The sequence below is a fragment of the Panthera uncia genome, unplaced genomic scaffold (assembly GCF_023721935.1).
Source record: "Panthera uncia isolate 11264 unplaced genomic scaffold, Puncia_PCG_1.0 HiC_scaffold_159, whole genome shotgun sequence".
In the NCBI taxonomy this organism is placed as follows: domain Eukaryota; kingdom Metazoa; phylum Chordata; class Mammalia; order Carnivora; family Felidae; genus Panthera; species Panthera uncia.
In genome coordinates, this window is record NW_026058239.1 from 71083 (window position 1) to 98753 (window position 27671).

General features: G+C 45.2%; 1 protein-coding gene across 2 annotated transcripts in view; it reads right to left on the reverse strand.

Annotated features, from left to right (window-relative positions):
- LOC125917213 (protein KIBRA) overlaps window positions 1-27671 on the reverse strand; it is an 82361-nt gene that overhangs the window by 47596 nt on the left and 7094 nt on the right. Inside the window, exons 2-7 of one of the 2 annotated variants that reach the window (XM_049623462.1) lie at window positions 22692-22888; window positions 11894-11970; window positions 10425-10504; window positions 5485-5614; window positions 3715-3861; window positions 2440-2513 (exon numbers count right to left, since the gene is read on the reverse strand). In XM_049623462.1, coding sequence (XP_049479419.1) covers window positions 2440-2513; window positions 3715-3861; window positions 5485-5614; window positions 10425-10504; window positions 11894-11970; window positions 22692-22857 — 674 coding nt within the window. In that variant the 5' untranslated portion in view covers window positions 22858-22888. Of the gene's footprint in view, window positions 1-2439; window positions 2514-3714; window positions 3862-5484; window positions 5615-10424; window positions 10505-11893; window positions 11971-22684; window positions 22889-27671 lie in introns of both variants that reach the window. The other variant, XM_049623463.1, reaches the window with a different exon arrangement.

Genomic DNA, 27671 nt, shown 5'->3' on the forward strand with positions numbered 1-27671 from the left:
ATATCCAAAGGAATCATGACGTGACCCTTTAGGATTCAGCCTTTGCAAAAAGGGCTTTCAGCTATCACATCCTAGCCTCACCTGATCCCTAAAGGGTGGTAAGAAATGGCAGTGAATCTGTTGGACAGATGTCTAGAAATAGGATATGGTTCACCTAAGACTGCAAGTCATAAATGTGGCCAATACATGTTGAGAGCCCAGGTCTCTGGACTCCCAGCTCAATCTTATCTGCAGATATGTGGCCCAACCGTTATTTTATAAAAACATCATTAGGGTCAAAATCTCCACACTGTGCAGTAAAAATCCCATGCAGACAAACACATCTAGGTTTGGTTATTGCCCAGCCAAATGTATCAGAGGGATTCTTAGAGTTGATTAATTTAAATTCCGCATTCACAAAGAGAGTAATCTGGGATAAATTGGTAGCTTCCACCACTCTGAGGATGGAGTGGCGTGGACAGGTCTGGCGGGGGCTCCATTGTGCACAGTACACTGAAGGCTTGATCGATGCTTACATGTACTTTCTAGTGGTGCTTTCCCAGTGTTCCTTAACCTTCAGGCCACCTTTGGCGAAGCTGATGAAACTACTAGACTCACTCTGCAGAAATGCACATGTGACAAAACATGGCACACAGACCTTTCGTTACAGCTACCTGCCCTCCTACCTGGAGTCCTGCAGCCTGCTTTCCATTCAGCGGCTGCTCTATCCTTGACACTTAAACTACCTCTGGGTGAAGAGTGAGGCTCAAAGCTGGATTATGGCAGATGAGCCAGGAAGCTCTGTGATGGGAAGCTTAATGGTTCAACCCCAGAGGGAAGATTTCAATTCTTCAGTCTCTCCAGAATGGATCTTCTAATATAGGCATCATTGCAGACTGGAATATATCCAGGGTTCAGAGTGGTCCCCCTTCAGAGGGGACACGTGGCTGTCCAAATGCAGAAGTCTTGTTGTTTTGCTGGGCCTCTAGGGGGAGCTGAAATAATGCACAGTGTTTTTTTTCTACCTGACCAGTATCCAATTTCTCCTCCTTCTGTTAACAACACTCCCAAGTTTTCTTTGGGATATCACTCTTCCAATACTTAAGTCTTTTGGTTCCCACAAAGCTGACCTCAATCCCCTTCCCAGAGTTGGGCACATGACCCATGCCCGGACCTTCAGAAAATTCTAATTCCTCCAACACTGCAACAATAATTGGATCACTAGGAAAAGCCAGGGAGCCTCAAGCCTTAAACCTGTTAAATCTGTTGGGATAGGTAGGTCCTCCTGCTGCTGGGGTTGCTAACCTGATAGTATATAACTCTAGAATTGCTGGGGGTCACCTTTACATTTTGAAAGGAAAGTCTGTCAACACAAAGGCAAGCAGGGTAGAGAAAAGAAGAGAAACTGAGTTTATGTAACCTGATTTGAATCCCTGGATCCAGCTGTGTCTGAAGCTGGTTTATCCTAGGACTTTGGAATTCAATAAGCTGACAAATTCCCTTTTTTATTTCTTCTACTTTCTATAGGATTTCTGTCATTGCTGCAAAGGGTTTTGCTGCTCACACAGAGTTGGCAGAGGGGCAGAACTAGGCACTGCCACACCCTACATGGCCTGGCTTAGAATGCCATGGGCCAGGCAGTGTAACCTGAGGAGGAATGGATGCGATATTCCTAGCTTCATTCACCATTATGCTCTGTGGGTTCTTACCCAGTAAGGCTGGCCCTGTGCATAGGAAGCTCACAGACTTGGAGCCAGATTGTCCAGAATTCAAATTCTGACTCCATCATCTTGAAAAGTCATGAGACATCTCATATTTTACCTTTCTCTTCTCTAACATGGAAATCATATAAGATGTGCTATAAGGTTGCTTTTAAAGTTAAATGAGATGATACACATACAAATGCTTTAATACAACACCTGGCCCATAACAGATGCTCTAAACACATCAGGTTTGATTATTGTTTTAATTTTATTTGTGGCAGTGGAACCCAACTGCTTAGGAGACTGTGAAGCCACAAAATATCTAGTCACTGGGATCTACAGTTTATAAGCACAGCTTGCTCCCAGTTGGGCAGGAGACACCCAAGTGTTCAGTATCCAGAGGTTTTTCTCCTATTGCTAAAACCTCAGAAGTGCTCCTTCAAACCAGACTACTCACAGGATCATTGGAAAACCCTGATTAGAGAAACTGAGCTCAGCAAGTGGAAAGATAACTAGGCTCTGAGGTTTAACAGATTTGGGTGCAAAACACAGCTTCTACTTTTTATCTAGTGAAGTGTCCCTGGCTCAGTCATTTCCTGAGTTCAGAGAAGGTTAAAATATATGTGTCATAATAGTTATCTTCATAATCTTTGATGATTAAAGATGAGGTGTGTGAAAAGCCAGGCATGGGGCAGGCAGGCACTCTGCAATGGCAATTATCATTGTTGGAACCATCCCGCCCCCAGCCCCTAATTACCTTCTCTTAGCTTCTTCATATCGAAGGCGCAATCTGACCTTCTCTGCCAACTGATTGTTGCTGCTTGCGCCAAACTGGGGGAAAGAACAAAGTGGGGAATTATATGGCCATTGTGGCCGGTGCTGAGTTGGATTTCAAGAGCTCACGAGAGACTTGACAGCTTGCGTGGGAAGTAGCTAAGAATAGCCCCCAATTACCAAGCTGGCTGTGTGATAGCAGGGAAGCTAGTCAGGCAAAGACACTTCCTGCAGGCTGTGGGAAGACCCTCAAATTCAGACATCTATCACTTCTAGAAGAGAAGCTGAGAGCCCAGAATATCATCTTGCAGCCCCGAATGGCTTAGAGCCCATTCAAGCCCCAGCAGCATGGAGGACAGCTGGTCAGGAGGAAACAGGGACAGCCAATATACAAGAAAGGCATCCTGGGGGTGCTGGGGAGGGGCTCAACTGAAAACCCAGGGAGGCTGCAGCCAGGACTGAAACACTGAGTGAGCGAGGAGAAGGTCCTAGAACCTTCAGGGAGGCCTACAGATGGCTTGTAGCTGGACACATGGGTGGTCTGGAGACGGAAGGGACAGCCCATTTGCCATGTCTTTCTGTCAAGAGTGGCAAGAAGCTACAAGGTTCACCCAAGCAGATATGGATATAGCTTCTCTTCACAAGTGGGGACACAGCTATATGAAGAATCAGATAGGAATAGCATTTAGCCATGGAGGCTGGGAGGCGACTTTGCTCAATGTCACCTGCTCTAGGAAAACAAAAGTTCTCCAAACATTCCAGATGGCTATGGGTCAGTCCTGCTCTAAAGCTTTCATGAAATAAATCTGGATGGTGCTCACACTATTCACTACGGTGCCCAGACTGAGCTTTTGAAGAGAGCTGTCTGAAAGCTGCATGTATTGTTTCAGGATGAACAGAAGGAAAGTATCATCTGCTTCACAGCTGGTGAAAGAAAAACAGAATGGTGTTGCAAATCTGTAGGAAGGAAACCAGAGAGAGCCACTGGTCCTTCACACATGCTTTCTGTGCAGCATCTAGAGACGCAAACGCATGGCTAGGCAACACTCAAGACCGAGGCTTTCCCCCCACAGCGTCGGCTTTCCCCCCACACCATCATCTCATGTCATCCTGGGGCCAAGAGGTCTGCAAGAGAATGGAGCTCCAGGAGGCCACGTTAGCAGGCAGGCCCACAGAGAGATACCAGTCACCTCCCAAGGTGAGAAATGAGAAGGCGGCTGCCCACTACGGCAGCCTCCTGGGTACAACGTCTACTCACACTTCCCGAGATGTCTGTCTGGGAGCTCACGTCCAGGTACTGTTTCGGCAGTGAGAAACCTGAACTTTCCAGAGAGCTGCTGCTGGACCACAGGTCAGAGTGGGACCCTCTGTCGATGAGGAAGCCGTCCTTCAGCATGGCGAGGCTCTAAGCAGGGGAGGGCAAGGTTAGCAACACAACTTTCTGGGAGGGAGCTCTGGTTTGTCACCCTCCATGTGCTCTCCTCTCCACTTCTGTAATGTGGTAGGAATCCTAGCTCTCTCTGGATATTCCACTTACCTTGTAAAGAGCTGGCAGCAAGTGGGTGGTTGCTCAGTGCCGGGTACTGTGCTGGGTGTTCTACTCGGGAAAGACTGGCATGGACACTGGCTCTAAAGCTACACTGCCTGACTTGGAATCCTTGCTCTGCTACTTGCTAGCTGTGTGACCTGAGCTAGTTGATTAAGCTCTCTGTGCCTCAGCTCCCTCTCCTAAACAAATAGGGATAACCACAGGGCCTGTCTCATAGGACTACCATACTGATTTAACGAGATGGCCAGTATAACGTGCTAGTACAGCCAACGCTCAGTAATTGTCAGCTTTATCATCATCTTACTTAATCCTCACATCAGTCCTCTGAAAAATGACCTAGGATTATCCCCATTTCTTTGCTAAGGGAGTTGTTACATGCAAAGGCTGGCAAATGACAGAGCAGGATGTGGTCCTGGCCTGACTGAAGATGCAGTGCTCTTAAGTGAGAGTCATGATAGGAACATGGCTCACGACTGTCCACGAGCGCCTGAACGCTTTCATCAGGTTGCTGCCCTGGGCAAGAGCTTCAAAATCATTCTGTTTGTCCTAGAGCATAAAGCTCCCTTCACTACATCAGTTATAGCAACCCCGAGCCTGAGTCCTAATCTGCCAGTGGGAACACAAACAAACACAGTATCTCAGTGGTCAGGGTCATTCCGGTGAGGGGAGGTAGAGTGTCTAAGGGTTAAAAGAATAGACATCTGTGTCAGTGTTTATGGGTTCGAATCCTCACTCCACCATGGACTCTGAGCTGTGTAGCAGTTATCTGTATGAAGGGAATAACCTAGGGCTGATGTAAGAGATAAGTGAGATACAATGCATGCAAAGTGTCCAGTTCAGTTGCCTGGCATGTTAAATCACACCGATTATCATTTGTCTGGTCCTCAGCAGAGGAAGAGCATGCAATGTAATTCTTATAAAGATGTTATATTTCGATGTCAGGGCTGTGGATGTCAAAACCATCTCCCTCCGTTTGGTTCTTTGAGAAGTAAGCCAGGTGGCCAGAGCCAGTGACAAGGACATGACCTTTGGACTCAACCAGATGGCTCCTAGTACAACTCTGCCAGTGATGTGACTTTAGGCAAGCCACCTATTGCTTCTGATCCTCCTTTTCCTATTCTACACAGTGAGACTGAAAGCCCAAAAAACTAGCGATGAGAGCTCAGTGATCTGTGCAGCATGTGGAAGTAGTGTGAGTCTTGGCACAGAAAAGTGCTCCAGGCACACGTGGGCAGCTCTGTCAGTTAAGCATCCAACTTCGGCTCAGGTCATGATCTCATGGTTTGTGGGTTCAAGTCCCATGTCGGGCTCTGTGCTGACAGTGCAAAGCCTGCTTAGGATTCTCTCTTTCTGCCCCTCCCTGATTTGTGCTTCTCTCTCAAAATAAATAAAGTTAAAAAAAAAAAAAAGAAAGAAAAAGAAAGAAAGGTGCTCCAAAGAAATTGAGAGATGGGACCCACATCACTGGAGCTCTCGTACCTTAATGAGATCTTGCTTTTCTTTTTCTCCACAAGTGATGGCCTTTTTGATGGCTTTTGTTTCTCTCAACACAGCCTGAGCTTCATCCAGTTTGTAGCTGCCCTGAGCATCAGACATTTTCTTATCGATTCTAGGAAACAGTCAATGGGAAAGTTCAGAAAAAGACAGGGTGAGGGATGAAGTCTCCCCAGAGGATAAGACGACAGGCTTCGGTCCTGCAGCAAGGCTCCTCTCTGTCCTGCATACCCTCCCTTCCCCAGGTCTAGCTGCCTGTGAAATGTCCCACAGGGTGGGGCTGCAGAAGCAACACCACTCTTTAAGTCAAGGGTCCTCTAAGCATCAGCTCTTACAGGAATTGTTCCCTGATTACCTCCCTGCTTCCTCCAGGCTAGGCTAGGTCTTCCCATCACACTGCACATAGCTGGACACTGCAATCATTATGTTGTGTTCTAGTTAGCAGAGCATGTGGTAGTATCCTTGACTTGTTACTAACAGGCTTGGGACAGGGGCAGGATTGAAAATGTTTAAGTAGTTTCGGTATCTGGCACAGGACAGTCCTTTAACTCAAGGTCTCTCAACCTCAGCATCTTGACATTTGGGTAGGATGATTCTTTGTTGTGGGGGGCTGTCCTGCACATTGTCCGGTATTTAGTAGCACCCTTGGCCTCTGCCCACTAGGTGCCAGTAGCGTCTTGGCCCCAAGCTGTGACAACCAAAAATGCCTCCATACTTTGCCTAGTGTCCCTTTGGGAAGAAGAGATAGATCTCCCTCAATTGAGACCCACTGCCTTTACCGAGTATTTGCTGAGTAAACACACAAGGAAGGAAAGGTGTGAATGATGGAAAACTCTCAGCCCTGCTACTTAGTAGTGTGACCTTGGGCATGGCCCTTAACAAGAGGCTTAGCTTCCTCCTCTAAAATAACCCGGGTAATGTCACCTGCCCAGCCCATGTTCATGAAGCTGTTAGGAATGTCAAATGGGATAAAGGATGGATAATCAAGTGCACTGGGAAGTACGGGATAAAATCAGCTTATCTAGGCCCCATATACAGGTTCATTTTGGAGGGTGGAGGGGGAGTTTAAAAAAAAAAAAAGAAAAAAGTTAAGGACCACAATGCCACTTTCTGAAGGTCAGACCAAACCAGAGATGGTGGAGGTCCCCACCCTCTGGGGAAGGAGGCTGGGGTATGGAGAACCTTCAGAAGGCAGAGATAAATTTTAACTGCTTCACACTTTCCCCAAAGGCTAGGCCTGAAGTTTTAGTCCCCAGTGGAGAAAAGGAAGTTTTACCGTCTGAGGGAACACCACAAACCCATTATTTCAGGATGAGAAACCGCTCACAGGCATTCCTCTCTGGTTTCCTGCTAGAAGCCAAATTGTCCTGGGCTAAAAATAACCTGAGTGGGGAATCACTGATGGGGGGAGCAGATTTTCATCCTGGTCTGTCTGTGCCTCCGAACAGGAGAGAGGGAGAAGACTCGGGAGAGAACTCCGGTCTCAGCACGGCCCTCCCCCTTCCCTTCCCTTCCGTTATTTCAGCCTCCGTGGAGAGAAAACAAAGCCCCATTTATGTCTCCCCACTAAAAATAGCCTGTCTATTCCTTTCGAGGACTTGGGCCTGAGCAAGCCTGCCAGGTTGGCTAACACTGGTCTCAAATTTAGTTTGAAAAATTAGTCTAAATGGAGCTTTCTGCAGCAGAGGCGTGCCCGAGATGCTCTGTGGAGGGGAGGATCCCCCAGGACGGGAGGTGGCCCGGCCCCAAATGGAGGCGAGGAGGGCAGGGAAGATGCCATTTGCTTGAGTCGGGCTGGGGGCTCTGGGGAGGGGGCTGTGCCCAGCTGTCCTCTGCCAACAGGGTGAGGATGGCTTTGAATCCTCAGCAGGATAAGACAGAAGCGGTTTGTCTGCTGTGCCTTGGGCTCCTCAGACAGCCTCTACCTGATTTCCCTCAGGGGCCTTAGCAACCCAGGCTCTGGAATTTGGCTCCAGAGAGTAGCTCCAAGAGGGAACACTCTTGGGATTGAGGTTGGGGGGAGGGGAACAAAGGGTCACCATTATGTGCTCAGTGAATGAATCTCTCTCTCTCTTTTTTTTTTTTAAGGGAAAGAAAAGTTATGTGGTTGTAGGGGAGAGGAGGGTGTAGTGGGCTGCATGTGTTCTAGAATTTCCAAATTATGCGGCTGTCCGGAGATTCACACACCCGGGAGCGGCAGGACAGCCACGCAGAAGCAGGGCAAAGGCTCTGACAGCAGGCAGCTCTTCTTGGCAATTCTTACCTGGGCAGGATGGCTTTGGGGGACGTGCCTTGAGATGCCGCACTGCTCCCCACCCACAGGGGTGACATGCCACATCGCATCTCCTTCCTGTTTACAAGGGCTCAGGGCAGCTGACAGGCCCAAGTCCTTTTGATTTTTCTTCTCAGGCTCCTAAGAGGCATCCTTCAATCCTCATCAACATTTCCTTTTTTTAAAAAAACTGGGGCTGCTGACTGTGAACTGGACAAATGGAAGAGTTTCACCTTCCCCCATGCTCTGCAAAGGGAGGAGGCTGAGATAGAAGTGACTAGATCACCTCCTACCACTAGCTTCTGAAAAAGATCCCAAGAGACAAGGAAAGAGGCCTCATGTTTTCTGGGTATGATGAGGGGGTTATCCAGGATGAGGCCAGGAAGGAAGGTATTAGCACATGAGCTTCTAAATCCAACAGTCCTGGGTTCAAATTCCAGCTTTGATGCTTACCAACTGGGGGTGGGGGGGCTGGGGTATATTTTCACCCTCATCAGTGCCCTCATCTATAAAGTGGGGCAGAACAAAAACTTCTCTTAAAGGGGCAAAGACAATGAAACGAGGTGACTGATGCACAGTCATTGCCCAGCACAGACCCTGCCCAGGGTAAATACAGAGTTCATCTGAGTTCCTCCCCATATCCAAGCAGGCACCCAGCTAGAGGTCACCCCCAACACCCCTTACTGACCCTCACACTCACTGCCAGGCACTGTCACATGCTTTAGTTTCATCTTTACAGTGACTGATTTTTCAGATAAACCAAAGCTCAAGGGGATTATATGTCATTTTTGTAAGGTCCCAGGGAACTGGGATTTGAACCCAGGCCATCTGCCTCTTGCAGCTACATTCCTAACCCTCTATGCCAAGGTGTGTATTAAAGCAGATGTCTTCCTCCACACTGAATGTGTAGCCAGCTTTGAGCGTGGGCAGTCAGAACTACCAGGAGTCTTATCTGGGCCTGATATCAAACATCAGTTGGGCGGAGGGAGGAGAGAAAGAAGGCTTGTCTTTGGGGTTTCAGCATCAGCTTACCAAAGAACAAGAATTTTCAATGCTGCTACAGGGTGACAAAGTGGTAAAACAGGTTTGTGGTGGCTCAGAGAATAATGGGAAATGTTCTAACCAGAAGCTCCTGAGGACTGCAGGAAGGGGGAGGAGGGAAAGGCCCCTGCGGTAAGATGACGTGGGAGTGAGTAGTCTTTCAACTATGTGTTCAGAATTTGGAGGGCTCATGAGGTTATTTGCTTTATAGGTCACGAGAAGGAATTTTCTAAGCTCATATTACTGCTCTCAACTGTCACTGGCATACGTACATATACATATATTAATAACATATGTACCTATATAAGCACACATATATAAACCATAATTTATAATAACTTGGAATACCAAAAGAACCCTATTATACACAATCTATAATACAAAGCCATACTTTCTTAAACCTTGTGTGGTGGGGGATTCATGGTAGCTCTCCCCTCCAGACAGTGGGGGCTTGAGGGATGGGAAAACGTGAACAAGAACCAACCAACCCCTCCAGTGGTCACAGTTCCCTGGATTAAGAGAGCCTACAGACAGACATCCCCAGGCTTGGAGCTGTGTCCACAGAGTAGTGGGGGTGGATTTGAGGTTCAGAGAATGAGGAAGAGGTATAGTCAGACAGCGAGAAAAAGCAAGTGACTATAGAAGCTGCTGACTGTAGAGATGTGGCCTCCCTGGGAATCTACACGAGATGTCCCTTAGGACAGAGAAATCTCCTGGATGTTCTCCTTGGGGCTTCCAAGAGGGGTCCCAGGCACCTCTGTAATAACTATACACTGAGTCCTTCAGACATACCGAACATGACTCAATGCAGGTTTGTTGCATGTGTGATTATTCCTAATAATAACGTGACTCAGTTTCCTCATCTATAAAGTGGAGTTAGCCAAAAGAACATTCTTTAGAGAGTTGCAGTGAGGATCAAGTGAAGTCACTCAAGCAGAAACACTGAAAGTGCTTCCCGGCAGAGTAACTGCTCAACAAATCTTGCTAGTATAATAACGATAAATAGCCATCAATGCACCTGCTCTAAAGAAACAATAGAGATGTACCTTGGTGGCAAGTCAGCTTCTACAAGTGAAAATTACACTTGGTCAAAGTTATCCCGGGAACTCCTTAAGTCATCTATCTAGCACAGTGTGCGTGGCACCATGCATGCTCTTCTAGCGACTGGTGCTGGGGAAGAGGCCCTTGCTCCTACTGTGGGGCACATTCGCTGTTCGTCTTTAGGGGCTATGGGAAAAAAAGTTTGTTTTTGTGTGTGTATCAGATCCTACTGGATCTACTGGAGGACATGAGACAGGTGCCCATAAGTGCCCAGCAATACTCGTTTCTATGACAGAATACTTGTTTTTACGACTAAAATTCAACTGAACGGAACAGACTTTAATGGCTTCAGGAATTCAGATATCTCTGGTTTGAAAGGATTCCTCTCTTCTCCTTCTGAACCTCATCCTTGGGTGACAATATCTTGAGTAAACACCAGTGGAATAGAACTGGGATCAAATGATTAGAGTGGCCTTAAAGAAGAGAGGGAGAGAGAGAGAGAGAAAGAGAGAGAGAGGCAGGAAGGGGATTACGGGGCATCCCTATGCTCTGCATGGCAGGGTAGACTTACTTCTTCAGGGTCTGAAAGCCACGCTCTTTGAACTGCAGCTCCTGCTGGAGGTGAACCATCTCTCTCTTTAGCTTGTTGACCTGGATGGCAGAAGGCCACACATGGGGCTAGATCAGAGGTTGATACAGAACTGCAGGCTGCCTTCTCCTCTAAGGGGAACCCAGAGCCCCCCCCCCCCCCCCCCCCCCCTCCCCCCAGCGCCCCACGCTCCCCCCCCCCCCCCCCCCCCACTGCCCCTCAGGCCACAGGGTCACAACACCATCCCCTCAGTGATGCTGCCTTGGTCTCTGCAGCTGCTCATGTAGTCAGTATCCCAGCCTGGCTGTCCTGCAGGTCAATCCTGGCTAGCCCTCACTTGAGGGAAACAGGAAGTGGACAGGTGTCAGCTGACCTGGGATAGAACTTGGCCTTCCCACTGCCTTGCTGGATGACCTCTCTCGAGCCATCTCACCTCCCTGAGACTCCCTCTCCTGTTCTGATAGGTGAGGAATATGGTAATTCACAGGGCTGTGCATTACTTAAAGCAGGTAATGGGTATGGAGGTGAGAGGCAGTGCAATAACTTTAGAGGCAAGACATGGTCTGGGAGCTGGATTGGCTTGCAGGAATGCTGTTTGGTTTGCAGTTATAAAATTTAAAGAGTTAATTGCTAATAATGAAATATGGAGAGATTTCACATAATAAGCCTAAGTATAGTTCTCTTCTAAAAACAGAAGATCTGCCAACACTGAGCCCTCATTCCAGCACAGCCACAATAGGGTAGGGCTGAAACTCAACTACCCCTTTAGACAGGGCACACCTCTCTAAGGCTACACTCTTCCCAGCACACCCTACTGCTTCACCCCTGGCCCACTTCCCCCTTTTGTTTTCTTGTAGGCATGATTTTGGAAAACCTACCTGAAGTTATCACTGAGCCTGCGTTCCAAATACTGGCTTTCCCTTGAACAAGTCACTTAACTGCTGTGTCATAGTTCCACACCAGTAAAATGGGAATGATAGTTATTCCCAAGAAGTCATGAAGTAATTATCATGAAGGAACTAAATAAGACAATATAGAATAAGCCACAGCTAGGAAGAGAGCACACTGCGTTAAGAACTGTAAGTTCTTTGACCTTGGGTAAGCCCTGAATCCTTGTGACCTTGGGGCAAGTTACCCTAAGCTTCTGTTTGCTCATCTTTAAGTGCAGATATGGACAACAGCTGCTTCGTGGGTTTGCTGCGGAACACGAGACAGCATTCATGAAGCACTGAGCACCATGCTTGGTCTACAGTGACACGGTCGCTGCTGTTACCATTACAATTACTGTGACAGCTGCTACCACTGCTACTACTGCTGTTATTTAGGGTCCTGTCAGTCAGCACCAGCCATCACTGCCTGGTGGAAGCGTCTCCTTTCGTCCAGTGGGTGGGCAAGTGGCCTGTGGCTGCCTCGGTGACCCCCCTTCCACAGTATAGGCAAAGAGGCCCTACCCGGGATTTTGCTGTAGCAATTTCAGCTTTCAGGATCTCAGGGTCATACTTAGAGCTGGATGACGAACCCGACACCACTGCAATGAAAAAGAAAAAAAAAAAAAGTTCTGTAGAAGAAACACATTTTGGGAGAGATGGCTTATTTGGACATCTACATAAACCCAGAAAGGAATCACTAATCATGAACAAACTAAATGTCCAACAAGGGGGGGGATTTTTATTTTTTATTTTTTTAAGTTTATTTATTTATTTTGAGACAGAGAGCACACAAGCAGGGGAGGAGCAGAGACAGGGAGAGAAGGACTCCCAAGCAGGCTCTGCACCATCACCGCAGAGCCGGATGTGGGGCCTGAACTCATGAACTCTGAGATCATGACCTGAGCTGAGATCAAGAGTCAGACGCTTAACTGGCTGAGCCACCCAGGCACCCCAGTGAAGGGGAATTTTGCTAAATAAATATGGTACATGCATAAGTGAGGATGATACAACTTAACGTGATTTAAAACAATTGTACACAGGAATTCTGAACAAGGGAAAATGTCCAAAACTTACTGCCACCTGAAAACAGTAGTTTATAAAAAGCCATAAGGAGTAACTTAAATTTGTTAAATATACACAGTTAACAAACATATATATACACATATGCATCTAGAGAAAGCACAGAAAGAAATATACCAAAAAGATAATGTTGATATCTAGAGATATGGATGATACATAAGACCAATTTTCATCTTTGTATTTTTATTTTCCACACTAAGAGGAATACATTTTTATAATCAGAAAAATAACTAAAAGTATTATTTATTGTACTCTACAATATTAATGTACTTTAAAAAAATTTGAGAGCGTGCAAGCAGGGGAGAGGGAGAGAACTCCATGCTCAGTGCAGAGCCCAAGGTGGGGCTCAATCCCACAACCCTGAGATCATGACCTGAATGGATGTCAAGAGTTATCAAGAAGTGCTTAACCGAGTCACCCAGGTGCCCCCTTAATGTACATTTTTAAAGGAAAATAAATTACCCATAACCCCACCACCCTAATTCAATTCTCTTTTTCAAAGTTACTTTGATTATCCACAGTTGTTATGTAGTTGTAATTACTGCATTTTAAAAATTTTTAAATAGCATTTATGTCTTGAAAAGATATCTTAAGGCTTACAAAAATGAACACAACACAGTAAAATACATTTGAAGTAAGGACATGAGATGAAGGGAAAACAAGAATGAGGAATCACACCCACAGGCGTGAGGTTAGTTAGGGCTCATGCAAACATGGAGGGTCCCCTTCCTTACCAGACACCACAGACCTGGCTCTGAGCTTCCTAACTGGTGATGTGAAGAGGGAAAGGGGCCCAATGTACAATTCATGGTGTCCTTAATATAAACACAACCCCACTGTTCACGAAAAGGATAGGGGTTCTTAGTATGGAGGCCAGAGAAGAGCTTCTCCCCTGGGGCCTTAATCCCAACCAGGTGTGCAATTCCATCATTTCCCACCCCCCCGCCCCCCACCCCTCACATTCCACCTAGTGTCTTCTGGACACTATGTGTGCACGTGCACAGTGAGATCAACTGCTGGGGCCTGGAGTTTCCTGAGGACAGAGACTGGTGGCAATTTCCAGTGTTGGGAGGTAGGGCCTTCTGGTTATGCACGAGTTAAAATGGAACACTGAAAAGTTCCGGAGAAGGGAAATAAAACTGTCTGCATAGTAACAGTAAAGATGATAGGCGGTGTTGCCTTTGTGCCCAGTTTACAGTGATGATGATGAGGAGGAGGAGGCTTTACCAGAAGAGATGGGTGGTGGGAACATCTGGATGGGTGGGGAAGACCTTGCAGTCCCCATTGTCAGCTTGGAATAGGGACTTCAGAATCACATGTTTGTTTCCAACTGGAAGCTTTCATTTCCTGCATTCTAATTCCTCTGATGTTTGCTGAACTTAGGGATTTCAGGGTGGGATTTGGCTGGATACATAGCTGGAGGCAGTGATTTAAGCAATTTCCCCCTGACAGTCTTTTTTCAACAAAATTTTAAGGTCATTAATATTTGTTACCCACTGATTAATTGTAAGAACATGATGAAAAGAGTCATCGGTGAGAAAAAAAGATGGGGATACACTCAAAAGGGGGTGTCCATTCTACGAGCACCCCATCCTGTCAACCACTCTGCTAACCAGGCTGTGCCACTGGACTTGGGTCTACACCACAGGGAACTGTAAACGAGAGAGTGTTAGCAGCCTGGGAGAACCCATGAAGAACTGTAAGACCTGACCCTAACAGGGAGAGCATGACTGTGGGGACCAGAAACACCAGTGCTGATCTGTGGAAAGTGGGTGTGCTCCTTGGACATGCTCAAAAATCTTGGAGGGAAGGGAACCCAAAAAAGAACAGACTCCTGGGGCACCTGGGTGGCTCAGTCGGTTGAGCATCCGACTTCGGCTCAGGTCATGAGCTTGCGGTTCATAAGTTCGAGCCCCACATCGGGCTCTCTGCTGTCAGTACAGAGTCTGCTTTAGATCCTCTGTCTCCCTCTCTCTGCCCCTCCCCTGCTTGCTCTTTCAAAAATAAATATTTTTAAAAGTTAATGAAAAAAAAAAAGGAGAGGCTTGATTTTATTCCTATTAAAAAAAAAAAAAAAAAAAAGAACGGACTCCCACCAACTGAGCCACTGGGGGCTTGGATTCTTACGCTTTGGAGTACCACCGTGAAATGCACTATTTGTATCCAAAGCTGTTGAAATGGGATGTAGTCTGTTACCATTTTTTTTTTTAAGTTTATTTATTTATTTTGAGAGAAAGAGAGCAAGAGCATGGGAGTGAGCTGGGGAGGGGGGGGGGGGAGAGGGGGAGAGAGAGAGAGAGAGAGAGAGAGAGAGAGAGAGAGAGAGAGAATCCCAAGCACCTCCACACTGATACAGGGTTTGATCCCACGAACTGTGAGATCACGACCGGAGCTGAAATCAAGAGTCAAAAACACTTAGCCGACTGAGCCACCCAGGCATCCTGCCTGTTATCATTTCTTAAGTAAACATTTTACATAAGTAAAAAATGCACGTGGAAAGGTGCACAAATCATGTGTGCAGCTTGATGAATTTTCACAAAAGAAACACACTCAGCCAATAAGCACCACAATCAAGAAAAAGGTCATTGACCTCCTTCCCCTTGTGCCACTATCCCCTCACTATCCCTCCAACAAAGGAATTTTATATTCGAACAGGACCTCACAGGGTGACTTTAAATGCCCACCTTTTTTATAGCTTTTGATTTGTAAGCTTTTTTTCAAGCTACAGACGACCACAAGTTTAACAGTCCAACATAGTACAAGGTTTGTTATAAACAGAGAACGTTCCCCAGGTCCCTATCCCTCACTCCTGAAAAGGGAATCATTTCAATGTGTTCAGCTAATTTCTTGATTACCAAGAGGCAGCAAGTTATTTTTATTTTAGGCATTATGTACTTACTTACCTGTCTGGAGGACAGGGAGTTAGCTTCCCACCCTTCTCCAGGCCTGACATGGTACATGTGCACCCCTCCCAGCTCCCCATCCTCGGAGACAGCATAATCTTGGTGAAAGCCATCTTCAGTGTTTGCATTACTTTCACCCTGTAAACACAACTCGGGCCAGAGGCATGTAGCTGACTTTGCTTACTTTTCTTTTCTGGCACATTTTTTTGGGTTTGTTTTTCCTAGAGTTAATAATTGTCATTTTTATGCTTGCTCACTTTCTACAAACTGATCACAGATTCAACCTCACGCTCTGCCAGTTATCTGAATCTCCCCTCACAGGGTCCAGGCCCGTCTGCGTCCTGCTGGTTTCTGCTCTTTGGCTCTGCCTGGCCCAGGCACGTGCCTGCTTTGGCGTGAGCTGGTTGCTCTCTGTGCTGCGGGCATCCTGAGATGCCCTTCCTGCCTCTCTCCTCTTTCCTAAATACCATGTCTTCCCCTCCTACCAGCTCATTTCAGTAGAACACCAGCAGCTTCCCAAGGAGGAGGCCACAAAGAAAAGAAGCTTTTGAAATCATGCATGTCTAAAAATATCTTTGTTCTACCCTATAGTTGATTAAAGGTAGTTTTGCAGGATATAGAATTCTAGGTCGTAAGTGATTTTCCTTAAAAATTTGAAGTCATGGCTCCATTGTTCTAGGTTTCTAGTGTTACTGTTGAGCTACTCTGAGTTCTGATAATTTTTGTGTGGCCTGGTTTTTCTCTCTGAACGCTTTCAGGATCTTGGATCGTTCCATGTTTGAAGCGGTACAAAGGTATGTCTTGGTGTGAGTGGACTTTCATGCATTGTGCTCACTAAGCCCTTTCAATCTAAGAACTCTCTTCCAACCGTTCTGGGAAATTCTTCTGAAATTATTTTACCTGATGCTTCTTCTTCTCTGTTTCCTCTGGAACTTTTCATTATTCTGATAGGCTTCCTGGCCTGGTGCTCTTTTTTTTCCCCCCCTCTCTTCTTTTCCATCTCATTGTATTTTTGCTCTGATTTTTTAGAAGATTTCTTCAGGCTTACCTTCCAGTCTTCCTACGGATTTTAAATTTCTGCTATAGCATTTTAATTTCTAAAGGTTCTTTTGTGTTCTCTTAATGTTCCTTTCTATAAAATATAGCATCCCGTTCTTGTTTCATGGGTGTGTAGCTTCTCTTGATGTTTTCTCCACGTATACTCCCTGTTCCCACAAGGCCTCCCCATCACCAAGGGTTTGTTTTCATCTCTATTTTGCATGTCAGAGGCTTTGCTCAGGTGTCTGGAATCTCAGTTGTCTGCTCCAAAAGCAGAATGGAGGGGCGCCTGGGTGGCTTAGTCAGATGAGCGACCAACTTTGGCTCAGGTCATGATCTCATGGTTTGTGAGTTCGAGCCCCGCGTCGGGCTCTGTGCTGACAGCTCAGAGCCTGGAGCCTGCTTCGGATTGTGTGTCTCCCTCTCTCTCTCTGCCCTTCCTCCACTCACGCTGTGTCTCTGTCTCAGAAATAAACATTAGAAAAAATTTAAAAAAAAAAAAAGCAGAATGGAGTGAGGTTTGTTGACTGTGGCTTATATGGTACATGCTTTGGCTGGACTGTTTCATCCAGAAATGCTCAATGTCTTTACATCTCTTTTATCTGGTCAGATTCCCTAGACTCTGCTACTATCCAGCCTGGGTGGTAATAGCCTGGCACCATTCTGGGGACCAAGTGGTACATGTGAGCTGGGATCTCAAATCCTTTGGGTCCAAGTTCACTTAATCACTGTGTTTTCAGTGTGGTGCACCCCACCTTGTATCCTGCCAGGTTGGGGATGGGCTGTATGATTTGGGGAAGAGATTTGCTTGTCCTTTTCCTAAAACAGCTTTTACCCAATCCTCTTTATTTCAGGGCCTCCTCAAACTTGACTTACATTCCCAAGGACAGCTGAGGATTCCAATTCCCACGACTTTTGCCAGTGATCTATGTAGACCAGAGTGCTGGTTTTCCTCACGATCAGCTTGTATTCTCTTTTCTCAGGTCTATCAGATAGGTTGTCACCTGCCCATCTGCTTTCCAGCTTCCACATCTTATTGTCACTCTTTTTTCTCCCAGTCTCCCTGTCTTTGTGCATGTACTCCTTAAAAAGGAAATCTCTTATTTTGTATTTTCTTGGTTTCAGGAGTGAGGGAAATCAGGTAGGTGGTTCAACTGGCATTTTTAACTACAAGGTTCCCAATGATTGCTTTTTCAAATGGGAAACCAAGGCCTAGAAAGAGGAAGGAACATGGTGAGGGCCCAAAGAACCCAGTTATCCTGAGTTCTCATCTTTCAGAGGATGGGAGAACCCAAATGTAACACAAGAACCTTAGAATTTGACTGATGACTTGTATTAAATTAAGAGAAAATTAAAAAAAATTTTTTTTTAATGTTTTTATTTATTTCTGAGACAGAGAGAGACAGAGTATGAGTGGGGAAGGGGCAGAAAGAGACAGAGACACAGAATGAGAAGCAGACTCCAGGCTCTGAGCTGTCAGCACAGAGCCCGATGTGGGACTCAAACTCATGGACTGCGAGATCATGACCTGAGCCAAAGTTGGATGCTTAACCAACTGAGCCACCCAGGTGCCCCAAGAGAAATGTTTTTGAGGTTAGATACTCCTGTACAAAGGCTCTGCCACTTTTTACCAGTGTGACCTTGAAGAAGCTCCTTCCCCTCTCTGGGCCTCAGTTTCCTGATATGTAAAAAAAGAAACAATATTTGCAGGATAGTTGGGAGGGGAAGGTTACTTTAAATAATGGATGTGGAATGCCCATCACATTGCCCTGCAGGAATATAACAGGTGCACAATAAATATTAGTTCTCTTCTCTTTCCCCATGGAGCCAGAGACTGCACCAGAGGTGCTGACAAAGCCTCCACCCCCAGGACCCCACCTGTGGCCAGGCCCCACCTCAGCCAAGGCCAGGTGGCAAAACTCTCACAAGCTCAGGCAAGCCATCTGAATTAGAAACAAGGCATGTGACCTCACCAGTCTATCAACATGTTGGAGAGCTTGACTTGGAAGACAAAGCTGGTTTTAAACCCATAGAAAGTCATGAGGAGGAAGGGTCATGTCTTTTTAACTGGGATGCTTAGGCTGGGGACGCCCCAATTCCTGGATGGTTTGGATCTCAGATCTGGTTACCAGAGATGACCTCAGTCACTTTAGGTGGAAGTTCTTTAACATTCAAACCAGTGGTGCCTTTGAACTTGATGGAGTCATATGATAAGACTGCATCATTATTTTCTACCACTAATCATGTATTTATTCTTATTAGTTCCAGGGATCTGTTAAAATCTTTTGTCATTTCAATGCCAGTAAATTAATAATATCAAACAATTGTTATTATTTATTGAGAGCTTAAGAATATGACAAGTACTTTTCCAAGTACTTTACATCTGTTAACTAATTTAAGTCTCATAACACCCCAATGAAGGTGATACCATTATTATTTTTTTAAATGTTTATTTATTTTTGAGAGAAAGAGAGAGAGCAGGTGAAGGGCAGAGAGAGAGGGAGACATAGAATCTGAAGCAGGCTCCAGGCTCTGAGCTGTCAGCACAGAACCTGATGTGGGGATTGAACTTACAAACTGTAAGATCATGATCTGAGCTGAAGTCGACACTTAACCGACTGAGCCACCCAGGTGCCCTAAGGTGACACCATTTTTATGTCAATTTTATAGAAGAATTTGAGGCAGAGAGAAGTAGCATATAACTTGGGCAAAGTTACACAGCTAGTAAATGGCATATCCTGGATGTGAACCCAGGCAGTCTAGCTCGAGTTCATACTCTCAAAATATTATGTAAAGTATTTAAGAGGAATGTTGAGCCATTAACATATTCTAAGGGTACTGGTTTACTGATACCAGTGGTTTTAAACTGGGAGAATTTTGCATCCCCCTAGAGTATATTTGGCAATGTCTGGAGACATTTTTGGTTGTTACAGCCTGCGGTAGGGGGTACTACTAGCATCTAGTGGGTAGAGACCAGAAGTGCTGCTCAACAACCCACAATATATAGGACAGTCCCTACAGTGAAGATTTAGCTGGCCTCCAATGTCAGTAGTACTGAGGTTGAGAAACTCTGACATGGACCCAGGAGAGGAAGGTACCATAACATTTTATATTTAAACAGAAGGGATCATACACATAAAGAGGTGAAGTATGTTCTCCAAGAGGACACAGTAACAGTGGAGATTCAAACTCAGGCTCTCTGACTTCAAAGTCCAATGATGGTCATCTCTTACCCTCAGGCTTCTCTGTGGAAATATATCATTCCTGCCCATTTGGCTCTTTTCCCCACCTTGACTTTTTATTTTGGAAACTAAATGTATAGCAAATTTGAAAGACTAATATAATATTAATATACCCTTCTTTTCCTAGGTCCACCAATTTTTAACATTTCCCCACATTTGTTCTATCTATCCCTCCCTCCACTCCAATTCTTCCTCTCACTGAGACGCCCGGTTCATAGAAAGCCCTCAATGAATGATTACTGAAAATGGTGGGTGGCCAAAAAATGCAAACCTGTCCTCTATTCAAAACCACCAACATGTCATTGGCAGCTACTGATCAGCTTACTGAGACTGATGGCATAGTTATATTGTTTTTTTTTTCCTGCTAGATCTTTTTTGAAATTAAGCTGTAGACATGATGCCACATGCATGTCTTAAGAACAAGGACATTCTCCTACATAGCCACAATATGATGATCACAATTAAGACAATCTTCCAAATATCTGAGAATGTCTGTTATGGCTGCTTCCCCCTCACCCTCCCACCCCCCGCCTGCAACCTCAACCCAGGGTCTAACCAGGGTGCAAACATTTAATCTGGTTTATGCCTCCATAGGTTTTTGTTGTTGTTGTTGTAAGTATAGAAGAGTTTCCCTTCTTTCTAGTTTTTCACACTTTTTCACCCCTTGAAGAGTCCAGGCCAATTATCTCGTAGGACATTCCACATTATGGAGCTGTCTGGCTGTTTCTTGATGATTTGATGGATGGTAAATATTTTTGTCAAGAATCCTCCACAATGTTCTTACTGCATCACATCAGAAAGCACACGATGTCAGTTCGTCTCCTTACGGTGATGCTAATTTTACACCTGTGTAAGGCGGTAGCTGCAGTTCTTTCCATGTGAAAATATACTTTACCTTCTGAAATTCATAAGTGATTTGTGGGGTGATACTTTGGGTCCATGTAAGCATCCTGTCCCCCAAAATATAAAGGTTCATTTTTATACACACTTGTCACTTCTCAGACTGCAGGGCTTCAGGAGAAAACAAAATCACCCCACCTCTTCAAATCTGAGCTTCACTAGGGACAATAATATCTCCCTGCCAGGGCTGTGGCAAGGATGATGCTATAGATTGAATTCCCTCCTCCCTGCCCCCAATCCATATGTTGAAGCCCTAACCCCCAATGGGATGGTATCTGAAGAAAGGTCTTTAGGAGGTGATTAGGTTTAGATGAGGTCACGAGGGTGGGGCTTTCATGATGGGATTAGTGACTGTACAAGAAGAGACTGTGCTCTCTGTCTCATCACATAGCAGATGACAAAGTGAGAAGGCAGCCATCTGCCAGCCAGAAAGAGGGCTCTCACTAGAACCAGACCATGCTGACACCCTGATCTTGGACTTCAAGCTCCAGAACTATGGGAAAATATATTTCTGTTGTTTAAGCCACCTAGTCTCTGAGATTCTGTTATGGCAGCCTGAGCTGCCTAAAACAGATTAAGTGCTAAAACGCTCATGACAGTCTCTAGGACATTACTTGACCTAGAAAAAGGTAATAAGTATAATACAGTTCTTTTCCATAATCTGAGACTCTGGGGATTTGCTTGAGTCGCCAGGGAAAAGGGCAGGGCTGGGAAAGTGAGTAACTGGGCAAGTTCTGTCCCCAAGGCGGACTGAACTTCTCAAAATGAGGGCTTCACACAGGAGAAGTATCCAGTGACGCAGTCAAGCTATGTCAACCTAACAGCATGGCCTAGTGCTGGCCCCTTCGCCCACACTGAAGATGCTGGAGGGGCAGATGGGATGGATTTACAACTTACTGCTGCTCTCACCAGCTCTAAGACCCTGGGCATGTCATCAACTCCGCTAACCTGTTTCCTTCCCTATTACAGGGGATATTAACTGTCCTCATCCGCAGGATTATTATGAGGATTCAGTGAAATAGCATTTTCAGCCTGACATGTACTAAGCACTCAAAAAACATGGGGCAGGGCTGGTTATTAGAAATAGTGGTAAAAGACAAAAAACCCCAACACACTGGCAAATGTAAGTAGGCTCCTGAACAGGTACTGGTCTGGTACTGCACTGGGAATGAAGGACTGGGGCCTTGGCATGCTGAAGATATTCTCCTGAAGATACCAGTGAGAACCAGGGAGACAGGAGCCCCGCCCTTACAGAGTTAACATGCCACTGGACGTAATACAGACATGTAAGCAGATGTCTTGTGACACATGCAATGAAGAAAATAAACAGAGAGCCATTACCAAGGCTAACACTGGGGAAGGGAGTCTGTTGATGGAGCTGTCAGAAGTGAGCCTCTCAGAGAGATGACAGGAAGAATGGGACTGGAAGGGTGAGACCAGAAGGGTAAGAGGGAACCAGCTATGCAAACAGACAGAAGAGCATCCTAGGCAGGGGTGCAGCAAGTGCACAAGTGCCAAGGTGGAAAGGTGCAGGGCAGGCTAGGGGAGCAGAGTGGGGGGCTCTGGAGCCCAGTGAACGAGGAATGGAGTGCAGCAAGTGGCCGCATGAGACGAGGCTGGGGTGGCTGCAGGAGTCTGACCACAAAGGGCAGTGGAGGCTGTGTAAGGAACGATGGGAAGCCACTGAAGGTTTTTTGTTTAAACTGTGGTGAAATATACATAGCGTAAAATTCATTTTTAAGTGTCCAGTTCAGGGGCATTAAGTACATTTAAAGTGTTGTGCAACCACCACCACTGTCCATCTCCAGACCATTTTCATCCTCCCAACTTCAAGCTCTCTGCATTGAAGAAGAACTCCCTATACCCCACATCCTCTAGCCTTTGAAGGGCTTTAAATGAGGAGGTCTGTAAGCTGGCTGATAGTCTGAGATGACTGCAGACGAATGAAAGGCATGGAATGAAAGAGGCATATGAATCACTGCAAGTCAGAAGCAGAAGGGCTTCGGAGAGGATGGTGGTTTGTACGAGAAGCAGAGATGGAAGAAAACTGGCAGATTTGAGAAGCACTGAGAGGCGAGCCAGACAGGACTGGGTGCAGTCTTTCCCGCCATCGTGCAGGGGTGCGGGCGCTGGTGGCGGGAGGTACTCACAGCTGACCTGGGAGCCCAGCTTGTGCTCCCAGACGGCGTGCAGCTGCTGATACTCTTGCTGTGCGAGCTCTAGGCGCTGCTGCTTCACCTGGTAGATCTCCTTCTGCGCGCTCAAGGCCTCCTGGGCCACCACCAGGTAATCCTTCAGCATGTGCTCCTGCTCCTGCCGCCATTGCACCCGGGGGTCCTCGATCTGAGTGGTTTCTGGAACAGACCCCAGAGACCCTAGGTCAGCACCTCACCAAGACATGTTGGGTCGGTGGCCTGTGGGATGCACTACCAGAAAACAGAAAATATAGTAAACAGAGTATCACGATAAAAGCAGATGCATTCAACTTACCTGTTAAGCAACAGAGACTCTCCATTTGGGTTAAGCCAACAAAAACAATATAAACCAGAATTAATTTCCATACCCAAAGCCAGTCTGTCTCAGAACAGCAAGGAGGAGGACCAGGTTTGAGTTCTAATCTAGACAGAGGCTCAAGGATATTACAGATCCTTAAGGTCATCAGTTTTGGTAAAGAGTGAAGAAAAAGAAAACAAAAAATATTTTAGAGGCTATGAAAAATAGGGACCTGTTCCCTGCTGGAAATGTAAATTAGTAACAGATTTAGAAGAGGACTATCCGACGATGCACATTAAGAGCCTTGAAATGTGAATACCCTGTGACCAATAATTCCCCCATAGTATTAACCACTAATTCCCCAACAATAATTTATTACCAAGTGTAATAAAAAATTCAGGCAAAGATGCCTTTGTACCAAACTGTGATAATAGTGACGAAAAGGATAACAAGCGCTAATATAACAACTACTCTATGCCAAGCACTGTTCTAACTACTGTACATCCCTTTGCCCCTTCAATCCTCACACTAACCCTAAAAGTAGATTTTGTTATAACCCCCACTACATGAAAGAGAAAATCTAGGCACAGATTAATAAATACCTTGCTCAAGGTCACATGGAAAATAACTGGTCAAGTCTGCTATATTTACACAACACGCTGCCACAGCCACCAAAAATTGTGTCTTCAAAGAAATGTGAATGAAACAGAAAGAGGCCTATTATGTATAAGTGAGTGGAGGTGCAGGGGGCAAAACTGAATAATGCTGTGTTTATTGAAACAATATGTACATTCTCAAAAGCATTGGGAGAACGCTTAGCAAATTATCAGCAGTAGATATGTCTTGGTGGTATGATATTTCTTCATTCTTTTAAAAAAATGCAATAAATATGTACAGTGATCATTTGAAAAAAGGTCAAAATCCAAAAAAACAATAATTTTTTTATATGTACAATGGAATACTATTTGGCAATGAGAAAGAATGAAATATGGCCTTTGTAGCAACGTGGATGGAGCTGGAGAGTGTTATGCTAAGTGAAATAAGTCATACAGAGAAAGATACCATGTTTTCACTCTTATGTGGATCCTGAGAAACTTAACAAAAGACCATGGGGGGAGGGGAAGGGGAAAAAAAGTTACAGAGAGGGGAGAAGCCAAACCATAAGAGACTTAAAAACTGAGAATAAACTGAGGGTTGATAGGGGGTGGGAGGGAGGGGAAAGTGGGTGATGGGCATTGAGGAGGACACCTGTTGGGATGAGCACTGGGAGTTGTATGGAAACCAATTTGACAATAAATTTCATATTAAGAAAAAAAGAAAAAAAATTACTATTAGAAAAACAAAAACAAAAACAAAAAAAATTTTAAAGCTAGTTTATTTATTTTGAGACAGAAAGAGAGAGAGAGAGAGCAGGAGGGACAGAGAGAGAGAAGAAGACAAAGAGAATCTAAGCAGGCTAGAGGTTATCAGCACAGAGCCCGATGCAGGACTTGAACTCACCAACTGTGAGATCATCAGCTAAGCCAAAACCAAGAGTTGGATGCTTAACCAAGCAAGCCACTCAGGTGCCCCAAGATAGACATTAAGAAAAAAAAAGAAGGATAGCTAACAGCTGAACAGACATGGAAGATATCAAAGCAATGTCAAGGAATCGATGCCCCTCAACTGCCAACCCTTCAGCCATCTCCCCGCTGGTGGGTGGGGTTGGGGGGCAAAACACACCAGAAACTGTATAATCATGGTCATGTGGTGAATCCAGCCAGTGGACAGGTTCTGCTTAACCGAAAGTGTTTTATTAATTTTAAGTTGGTTACTGGTATATAAAAACAGGGAGATTTAAACATTACAATCCTGATCTCTGTTTTTTCAGAAGATCTGGCCATGTTGAGTCCACAGTTTGCCACAGACCCAAGTACTCCATCAGTCTGCTGGTCTGCTTCATTCATTTATGTCATGGGTCTGACTCCTGAGGAATTTGAGTTTGTGCCTCCTTTTGTAGGGCCGATAGCTCCCATTCCTCATTCACCAAATGAGCATTTCCAATGAAAGAAAGAAGGTATAGGGAGGATGATCACAGAAGCAGCAGAGCCAAGTTACTGTCCCTACCAGGAATTGCTGTGTTACAATGGGCAGGTTGCTTAACCTTTCTGAATCTACCTCTGTAATTGTTAAAGAGGATAACCGGTCCTGCTTACCCTGCTTCTAGGAAGCTATAAAGCACTTCTGCCCAGGTAAAGTAAACAAACGTTGGTGAGAGTAAAGCCCAAACTATTTACTGGGGCCAGTTTTTTAATTGTGAATAGCAATTCTTTAAACTCTTCCTCCTCCCTTTTTCTGGGAAAGAAAACAAAGTCTAAAGATTGCTGGCAGGAGCCACAAGATTGTTTCTCATAAGGAAAGCTCTGCAACCCTTCCACCAGGAAAGGAGGAGGAATATTTACAAGAAAAGATTAAAAAGGGGAGCATTTGGGGCGCCTGGGTGGTTCAGTTGGTTAAGCATCTGACTTCGACTCAGGTCACGATCTCGTGGTTTGTGAGTTTGAGCCCTGTGTCGAGCTTTGTGCTGACAGCTCAGAGCCTGGAGCCTGCTTCAGATTCTGTGTCTCCCTCCCTCTCTGCCCCTCCTCCGCTCACGCTCTGTCTTTCTCAAAAATAAATAAACACAAATAATAATAATAAATAAAAAAAAAAAAGAGGGAGCATTTTATAAAGCTGGGTCCTATGTCCCATCAGTAGATAGGGATGCCCTCAGAGTCAGGGACTCCTGAGTGCCCAAGCGTTAGCCTCAGACATCCAGCTGACAGAGCCCACAGAAGATACAGCTGATCATGGCCAGGCTGGAGATGTTTTCTAAAATATGTAAATTTTTAAAGTTTACACTTTTGGGGAAAAATACAAAAAAGGAAAATCTCACAATTCTACCACCGCAAATTTATAAAATAAGTGAGAGTTTCCATGTCTCTAATCCTACTCCCTACAGGTAACTGGTGCTAGGAGTCTCACACACTAAAAGATACTGCCCTCTAATTACACATAAACCTGTTTGTTGATACATATGTGTCTGTATACAGAAACTTATTTTTAATGCAACATGGCCCCATGTTATATATACTGGTCTGTAATTTGCTTTCATCTGCAAATGATAGATATTGTTCATCCTTCCTTATTGGGTAAAGATTTACCTCAAGTCTTTTTGTTTATTCTTTTTTTTAAGTTTTATTACTGTTTTTATTTATTTTTTAATTTTTTATTTACCTTGATCATTTAAATGGTTGCATAGTATTCCATGGAATGGGATTAGGCTGTATTTATGGTAGGGTATTAGTGGCTTCCCAGACTTCTGGGAAATATTTGGATTGTTTTAAGTTTTTTTGCTATTACAAACAATGCTGCAGCGACAACTGTTAAAAAAAATACTTGTGTGAACTTGTATGATTAATTCTGCAAGATATACTTCTTAATACAGGGACTACCTTTCGAAAGGTTGTACCAATTCTTATTCTCACAAACAGCCTATGAAAGTGCCTTTTCCCCCAGATTCTCAGCAAAATTGCTTTAAAAAATGTTGGTACTTCATCCAGTAATTTTGGGTCCTGGCAGTATATTAGAATCAGCTGAGGAGCTACAAAACAGCAAAAACACAAAAAACCCTGAACCCTGCCCCAGAACATTTATATCAGAATTTCCATGAGTGGGACCCAGGCAGACACTTGTGAAAGCTTCCCCAGGTGTCTGTCCCCAGACAGACGTGGCTGAGAAACCTTGACTGACACAATTAGAATCACCTGGGGGGAATTTTAACACTCCTGATACCCAGGCCCCACCCCTGGATCAATTAGATCAGAATCTCTGGGGGTGGGGATGAGGCAGTGGTGATTTGCAAAGCTCCCCAAATATTCCAGTGTGCCACCAAAGGTGAAAACCACTCTCTCAGAGGTGACAGCACAGATGTGCTGAGCGCTCACTGAAGCTGGCAGGCAAGGCTGGCAGGTGTGATGCTGAGCTCCAGGTAGGATCTCCCGCCAAAGGGCTGGCTGAGATGCTGGCCCTTGACCAGCAGCAAGGGCACACCTGGATGAACCCTCCCCAGAGCGTTCTGTTTAGTAGCGCCCTCTCTGTGGCCAAGGTCCTCTACTCCTTGGAATATAAAAGTATGGGAGAGCCTTAATTGGAGGCTGGCTACCAATTTGGGTGGCCCAGTCTCTCTTTCATAGTAGAAACCAACACAGATAGATGAATGCACACGTACACAAACAACACGCAACCTCATATCAGAACACTGGTTTCAACCTGGCTACATGTTGGAACTACTCCAGAGATTTCCACTTAATTGGTCTACAGTATGAAGTGGGCATCAATGTATGGCTTAAATCAACTTTATTAAGGCAAAATTTAAATACGATCAATGCAGGCATTGTGTATAGTTCGATATGTTTTGACAAATGTGTACACCATAAACCATCGCTTAAATCGATGGGTAAAATGTTCCCTTTACCTCAACGATCCCTGTACTCTTTCCTGGTTACTCCCACCCACCTCCTCCCTCCTCTTCAGCCTATTCAGAACTTCCTATCGATGGATGCATAAGTGTATGATCTCTGAGCCTTCCTTCTTATGCTCAGCATAAGGCTTTGAGACTCATTT